Source organism: Quercus suber, unplaced genomic scaffold (genome assembly GCF_002906115.3).
Source record: "Quercus suber isolate HL8 unplaced genomic scaffold, Cork oak 2.0 scaffold_954, whole genome shotgun sequence".
Lineage (NCBI taxonomy): Eukaryota > Viridiplantae > Streptophyta > Magnoliopsida > Fagales > Fagaceae > Quercus > Quercus suber.
In genome coordinates this window covers 125,960-134,384 of record NW_027070374.1, presented here as the reverse complement: position 1 = coordinate 134,384, position 8,425 = coordinate 125,960, and the positions used below count along the sequence as shown (strand labels likewise).

Sequence of the window (8,425 nt, the reverse complement as noted above, 5' to 3'; positions counted from 1 at the left end):
AATCTTCAAATAGATGCGTGGTCCATTACCTTACTGTACTTAATTCACAATGAATAAACACATCTTTTTCCTTCTTCTTTTTTAGGTTGATGTGATTGAGAGAATTTGAACGCTGGACCTTCTTTTATTAGAAACACTAAACCTTGTTTTTAAACATGTTTTAGTATAACACCACAAACTCTTGGCACGATAGTCACTCTACAAATATAAGTGTTTGTAAGGTGTGGGGAGTAAGAGTTGGGGTTCAACTCTACAAGAGGAAGTTTCACACACATATACACTCAGATTAAACTAAAGTAGAATTTCTATCTTGTAAAAAAAATAAATAAAAAACATGTTTTAGCATCGAAAATTTTCAATTTTAACCTAAATTCTAACATAGTCGTTAATTACGTTAGTAGGCACTTTCTTTGTCCATTAGTTGTAGGCTTGTAGCCTAACTGTATGGTTAGTAAAATACACTAAGATTATAGTGCTATGATTCTTCTCCAAGTTGTCTTCTGTTTGACAGTGGACAAGATCAGGCTGCAGATTTGCCGTTAGATTTATTAGCAAAGAGCATATTTGAGTTTGAGTTTGGTTTTGTTCTTTCACAACAAAAAGCTGCTCCATCCCAACATAACTTCTTCAAATTGAAAAACACCTAAATTTTAGATAAATTTAAAATAGTTTTTTTTCCTTGGCGTTTCTTTGTCATATTCAAATTTTAACAGTTTTTTTATATATAAAAAATAAATAAAAATATTTGTTCTCTCCCTTTATTCCCCAAGTTAGTCAGAGCTCTTCTTTTTTTTTTTTCTTTTTTTCTTTTTTTTTTTTTTTTTTTTTTTTCACTCTATCTCTCTCCCTCTTTCTCAAGTTATGTTTTTTGCTTACTTATTTCAATTCAATGATAACCCCTTATAAGTCATGTTAACTGTTGCAAATGGATGTATATACATATACTTCAGAATTTAGATGCTTAATACGAAAATATTGACTTTTACCCTCTCACCATAAAAATAAATAAAAACTGATCAAAAAATAAAATAAAATAAAAATTGGAGAAGACTCTTTAGGTTAACCAAAGCTATCTTATCTGAGACTCAAACTAATGAGAGTGATATAACATTGGATCCCAAACAGCTGCTAGGCCATTTTCATGATTGGTTTATTTCCCACATAGACCTTTTGGAAACGCAGAAGAGATCAATAGGAAAACTTATGCGAAACAATAAAGCTCAAATATCAGATAATTTATTTTAAAATGCTTTTATTTGTTGTAAATGGAAATAAGACCAGTTCTGCATAATAGTACATAAGGCATCCGAAATCTTCTTCTTCTTCTTTTTTTTTTTTTTTTTTTTCCCTTTTTTTTTTTTTTTTTGGTCATACATTAAAATTGGCAGGAGAGGCACAACCTCAACAGCAGATTTTGTTGAATGTATCCTGACCCTCCATGTTGCACTTAGATCATGAAGACAGAGCAAGCATACCTCACTGCAAGGCCGACTTATTAGCCAAAATTAATTCCCTGAGCCAATGGTAGTTCACTTCCATAATTGATTGTACTGTAAAGGAGAAGAATGGTTAAGTCATTGTGAAAAATAAAAAACGATTGAACCGAAGAATGAGAATGGTCGTGCACAAACATCCAAGCAAATCAATCAGTAAAATATTACCATGTTGATCGTCGCATGTATTGCTTCCAAGAGTCGCTTCCTGCTTCACGACCACCACCAGTTGCCTTTTCTCCACCAAAAGCACCACCAATTTCAGCTCCATTTGTAGGTATGTTTACATTCACTATACCACAATCACTGCCATGTGGCCTACAATAATACTCTAAATACATCAACAATTGATACATAATACATAGAGAAGAGATATACAGATATTATAGAATAAGTACATATTTTCAGATTTTTACATTTCATAGAAAATTTTTGAATTGGATGCAAAATGCTCTCTTACACTATTTAATGAGTTATAATTGTCATTGAATATATCAGTAGAAAAGTAACTTGTAACTTTAAACTTTACACATCTCTAGTTTCCAACAGAGATCAGCAATTAGAACTTCAAAACAAAAGTAACAATCTTTTACTAACTAATTTAGTTAAACATACCTGTTGGTGTCTACAATATAAATAAAAAGATGCAAAGCTCAAACGTATAAGTCTTTCAAACAGAAAGTAAAGATCGATTTTATGAGCACTCACCCTATCCATTTAAATATAATCTCAGGCTTGCGTGTGAAGATTGAACTACTCAATCCTTGTGGTACAGAATTGTTCATTTCAATTGCTTCATCTAGAGTCTGTGCAAGTTTTCAAATGCAAAATGAGAACTTTGATCTGATGAGAATCTCAATCAAAACCATACATGCAAACGGATGTAATTTCATGAAGAAATTACCTTGACTTTCATAACATACAGAACAGGACCAAACAATTCTTCTTTCACTATGGAGGCATCTGGGGAGATCTCAACAATGGTCGGCTGCACAAAATTTCCATCTGATTCTATAACTGATCCACCTACCAGGATTTTCCCTCCCTGATTATACAAGTATCAAGTAGTTATGCGAACAAAAACACTTTAGTACATCATATAGGGTCAAATGATTGAAGATGCTAGCAATAGTCAATTACAAGAGACAGTATACTTGCCTGGGATTTTATGCTTGAAATCCCTTTCTCAAAGTTGTCCCTTGAGGCACGAGTATGTACTGGTCCAACCAGAGTTCCTTTCTCCAACGGGTCCCCAACTTTGACTTGCTTGTAAACTCCAATTAGTTGATCTAATACCTTCTGGTATATGCTTTCATGAAGATACTACACCCAAAGTAAGCAAAGAAATTACTGTCAGGGATACTAACCAAAAAAATAATTGCTGTAAGGGCTAACTATGACCACGTTGGAACTGTCATTAAATTGTAAACAGAAATATATTACCAGTCTGCGACATGTTGTGCAGCGCTGACCAGCTGTACCAACAGCTGCAAACAAAATAGAACGCGCAGCTAGGTCAATGTCAGCATCATCCATGACAATTATCGCATTGTTCCCACTTAATTCAAGCAAGCATTTGCCAAACCTTTCATTTACCGTTTTCTGGACTATTGAACCTACCTATAATTCAGAAGGCAAAAGACACGCTTAGTTGAAGAAGATGTGGATAAAAACTGACCCAAAAATTGGTTTAAACATATAATAAAATTTCCCTAAATAAGTGGCATATATGGGCACCTGGGAGGCAGGGTTTGACTATATGCTTGTTACTCTTTTATGTAATAGCAATTTATCAAAGATAGGACTGTGTGTGTGTGTGTGTGTATATATCCTTTGTGTTTTAATATGCATCAGACTTTGCAAGGAATAGCTCTTTTACACCAACAGTATAAAAAAAATGCATTAGTAAATCATAATGGGTACCAACCACTGAGAATATGTTTCTTGGTTCAAAACTTTTATATGCAATTCAACTCATCTCACACAGAAAACTCATGGTTTCACTTTCAAGAATCGATGAACTTTATGTCTATTTTGAATATATTTATAAAAGAGTGATGCTAATGGCAGTGGCACAAACAAATCATAAATTTACCTTTGAGCTTCCAGTGAATGAGACCAGTGCTATACGTGTATCTTTCGCTATTGCTTGACCAATTTCAGCACCTCCACAGAAAGATGTGAATATTGCACATGGCAAGTTGTTCTTCTCAAAAACCTCTGCCACAAGCTTAGTCACAGCAATAGTTATCAATGGAGTCGTTGGAGCACCCTTCCTGACATGCATAGCATGGTAAGTAACTACTACTGTAATCTATGTAAAATAGGAATGTAATCAAACATACTTTGGTACTCAATGGCAAGGAACTGAAGATATTGAAAAGTGATTTTTTTTTAAGAAAATAATGTTATGATAAATTACTAGGGTACTAGATATATCAATCAATCTACCTGTTTAATACAGGCGCTTCCCTTCTCAAGAAAATAAAGGCAAAAAAGCCCTTAACATCATATTTAAGTTGGTCATGTTTGGTTTTTTTTTTTTTGGAAGGGGGGATTCAACTATAATAGGAGGAGCACATGCAAAAATAGTAGCATTCGCACACTTATGGTGGGGGTTGGGAATTCAAACTGTGTGATATCTTGAAGAATGAAGAAGTAAAAAAAAAAACCTCAACAATGGAAAAATTTGGATATCATGTTAGAATTATGATACAAGGATCATTAACTGAACTTTTTTCTTATAAAACGTTGTAAATAGTTTGAGTCATTATTCAAGTGCAGAAGATGCAATAGAATAAACTAAGCAAAGTGGTCTAAACATTTATCTTCTCAATTGAATTTCAGAAGAAAATATGTTGGTATTATAGAAAATCATGGCTGAAAGAATAAGTGAAACGAATGTAAGTAAGCCTTTAAATCAGGAGATAGATCAATGAGCTCTGGCTCAATGGCACTCATGGGTTCAAAAATCAAAACCCACTGGGTGCGAGTAACCTACAAATAAAAAATTAAAGTCATGAAATGGACACATAACTTACCACACAACACAGTTACCAGAGACTAAAGCAATGCAGGCATTCCACCCTAAAGCATCAGAGAAAAAAAATTATTAATGGCTTAAAGGCAGGCAGTAAACAATTGTCATAACATAGGCACCTGAATAAAAATTTCACATCTAAACAGACATGGAATTTCACAATCACAAAAACTATATGTCTAATCAATAAAAAAATTCCCCATCCATGCATCTACATGTTAATCTTGTATTATGTTGTAAAAGCATTGCAAAAAGTAACATGGCATATTATAGCAGACAGGCATTGCCAGTTTACATCTACTCAGTGTACTATATAAAAAGGAAAGCTAGACAAACGCACCCAACCAATAACCTGATAAAAAATGAACTCAGAATCTAGGCAAAAGTATTGTTTTGCGTGAATGATAGAGGTCAAGACAAACTGACCCAAAGAATAGCTAGATATGCAAACTCGAAAATCAAGCTAAAACTAAATTTTCACATTAGCAAAAAGGATCTAAACTATTTTTTTATTCATCAGGAATATAGAAAACTATACTTTAAAAGAATCCTTTCAATGTAAACTAGTAGCTAATTGCCCTGCATTCATGACTAGCCTGGACAAGTAAATAATCAGATCCAGCAAAGTTTATTCAGTCTCATGCTATACTCATAGTATACCTCAAAGGTGGTAAATATACACAAAGAGAACCAATGGTGATGCTAGACCCAAATTAGTCAAACTATTTAAACAGAGTAGCTCTAAATGATCCTTATCATTTCATGAATTGACAAAATTAAGATAACTTTTTCAGTGACAGTGACAGAAGAAGAACACACCAAGAACAGCGCATGGGAAGTTGAAAGCAGTGATTACACCCACTATCCCCAGTGGATTCCACACCTGCAGTTAGAGCATGCTCACCTTAATTTGGAGTAACAAAATCAAATTTAACATAATATTCAATATAATCACATTCCAATGCCTGATTTAGTACTGCACCTCAAACATCATATGATCTGGACCTGGAAAAAGAAAAACAGAAAATATGAGTTAGAATCTTTAAAAGAAACCAGCTCAAGAGAGACAACAATGCTAAAACAAATCCGTTCTTGAACAGCAGACTCCATTAAAGGTAAATTAACATTTAAGCTTTTATTCAGCTATCACAAAGATTCTTATAATTGATGGAACCATTCAAATTAGCAATCAGAAGTCTATTAAAATAAGAACTATCAGGTATCATAATGTATGAGCTTACGTTCTGAAGGTATGATAGATCCACTCAGTTGCCGGCTTAAACCAACAGCATAATCGCACATATCAATAATTTCCTGTTAAAGAATACAGCTTTATAGTCACTGAAAAAGGTTTAAAAAAGATCAAGAAACACTAACTGATAAGTTCATCTAAACATATCTTGAAGATCACTAAATTTCCTCAAATGCTCAACTCTCTATGCACAATATGACCATGGAATGCCCACCAATAAGAGAATATTTTAAAAGCCAAACTACAAATTTGGCATCTGTATATTTTTCACAGTTTAAATTTCTTCCTTCTACATTTAATAGTGTTAGTTTCGTTCTTCAACTTTCAAAATCACTGTCCATCAAATATTAATTGTGTCAATTTCATCCTTCAGCTTTTAAAATCAAGTCAATTTCATCTCTCAAGTTTCAAAATCAAGTCAATTCCATCTCTCAAGCTTCAAAATCAAGTCAATTTTATCCTTGGTTGTTAACTTGATTAACAATAAAATTGACTTAATTTCGAAAGTTGAGGGACGAAATTGACACAATTTAGGTTTCTAGTTTAAAAAACAGAAAAAGAGGGAGAGAGATATAATATAATAAAAACAAGTAAATAAAAATGAGGCAGACAAATGCACATCCCAAATGAAAACACACACACACACACACATATTATTGAATTGATCCCAGCTATTCTTCATGGTTCCTCTACACATCCTGATCATGTATACAAGTGAGATAGAAAAATTATGAACTATGTAGATATATAAAGCTGCCGATAGTAGTAAGCAAATCCTCTTCAATAACGAGAGGGTAAGTAACTACTAAGTAAACCACCTCATCAGAAGTTGCTGGGTGTAGAACAACTCAAAATAAGAATAAGGCATTGCTATTTCCAACCCCAGATCTATAAAATTTAGATAGTAACATAAAGCCCCAAAAGCAGCCAAGGCCTGCTTAAAAGTGACATTCAAGAAAGATGAATCAGGGCACAACCCCAACCTTTGCCTCCTGCCCCTAAAAACAATGAGAGTAACAGCATTGTCCAACAAAACACTACAGAATGAATAAAATTAGCCAAAGAATAGTATAGTATCATACTTGAACCTCCCCTATTCCCTCAGGAAGTATCTTTCCCATCTCAAGCGACACAAGCCTACCCAGAAACTCCAATTTAGCTCTTAGTGCATCTCCTATCTGTCTAACTATTTCACCTCTCTTTGGTGCAGGGATCTGCGGAAAGAAAACATCAACTGTCAAACAAAACACATCCAGGCATCCTAACTGAACGCTGCAATTTCAGGTATTTTGATGACATTAGCAAAGAACATAATCAACTGACACTCATCCATTTCTTGGCTGCTTCATTGCAAGCTTTCATTCCCTCCTCATAATCTTGAATAGATGCTTCAGTGACTCTAGCAATTTCCTAGATCCAAATGCAAAAGAATCAGAACATGGTACAGAAATAGCTAATAACCCACAAAGCATAAAGAAAAACACAAAATTCTCATGGATTGTCTCTTAATTTTGAACATTTTTTGAATGATCAAACAAATACAATGAGATTGCAGGTTAGACAATCAAGCTCAAACTCAATTCTATTCTATTCAATAATACAAAAAACAAAAAACAAAATTTCCTCCTCCCAAGCTGAAAACAAAAACTTCAGCCCAAGTGCTCCTTTAACAAAACTGCTACAATAAAATAATAAGCATGACCCAGTAATGATTAGGTATAATTATGATGTTTCCAACGGATTATCAAACAAATAAATAAATAACCATTTTTCCATGAGGACAATCCACTGAACCTTAAACTCACTGATTCACACAGATCAATAAGACAATAACCCATAGGACTAAAAAATCAGTAACTAATAAAAATCTATATATCATATTCAGCCAGAACTCAAATCCATCCCTATAAATTTCTTTAAATATGCAATATTTATAATGAAAAAATAAAATAAAATAAAATTCTCCAAAATCTGATGAGTAAGGCAAAACCTGATTGTTTGAAGGATTAACAGATGAGACGACAGGCCCAGTTGCTTTCCATTTACCATCGACATAACCACCGAGGTTGTCGGGTCCCACACCGATCTCACCCAGAAATTCGTACTCTTTCTTAGTGAACCCCATCTCTCTGCAAACGTTTTTCAGATTAATATACAGACAAAGTTTCTCTTGCCACAAAAACCAATGCAGTGCAGAAAGGAAAAGAAGAAGAAGAGGAAGAAGATCAGAGCACTCACAGTCACAGGTTAGATTAGCAAAAGAAGATGAAAATTTATGGAAATGGCATATAGAAAACAGAGCAATGGTTTGTGGTTCTGGTTGCCAAGTAAGTAACACTAATATATATTGTAACGTTATGCACGTAAGTGGAAAATTATTTAATGCGTTAATATCTAATGATGTGCAATATGGCTCAACATTATCCAAGGTACCTAATTGGAAACAAGTGGTCAAAACTACAAATCTTTCTCGCAATTTTTTTGGAAATAAAAACTGTGGTAAATTATAAATAATTGAAAATAAATAATGTCATTGGTGGGATAAGGTGATAATTAATAATAATTTGACACCTCAACCGTTTGTTAAATTTATTGTCAAGAAATATTGTGTTGTGTAAAATTACTAAATTACAAAATTAT

The 8,425-nt window shown here is 33.5% G+C and overlaps 1 protein-coding gene across 1 annotated transcript; it reads right to left on the bottom strand.

Annotated features, from left to right (window-relative positions):
* Positions 1–1,214: 1,214 nt before the first annotated feature.
* Positions 1,215–8,157, bottom strand: LOC111996661 (aldehyde dehydrogenase family 7 member A1). The gene is made up of 15 exons (XM_065768527.1): positions 8,024–8,157; positions 7,776–7,914; positions 7,109–7,195; positions 6,868–6,999; positions 5,775–5,847; positions 5,516–5,538; positions 5,353–5,416; positions 4,535–4,580; positions 3,589–3,769; positions 2,937–3,113; positions 2,648–2,816; positions 2,398–2,534; positions 2,202–2,299; positions 1,662–1,811; positions 1,215–1,550 (listed from the first exon to the last, which is right to left on the bottom strand). The coding sequence occupies exons 2-15, from the start codon at positions 7,908–7,910 to the stop codon at positions 1,496–1,498; spliced, it is 1,527 nt and encodes a 508-aa protein (XP_065624599.1). The 5' UTR covers positions 7,911–7,914; positions 8,024–8,157; the 3' UTR covers positions 1,215–1,495.
* Positions 8,158–8,425: the final 268 nt, after the last annotated feature.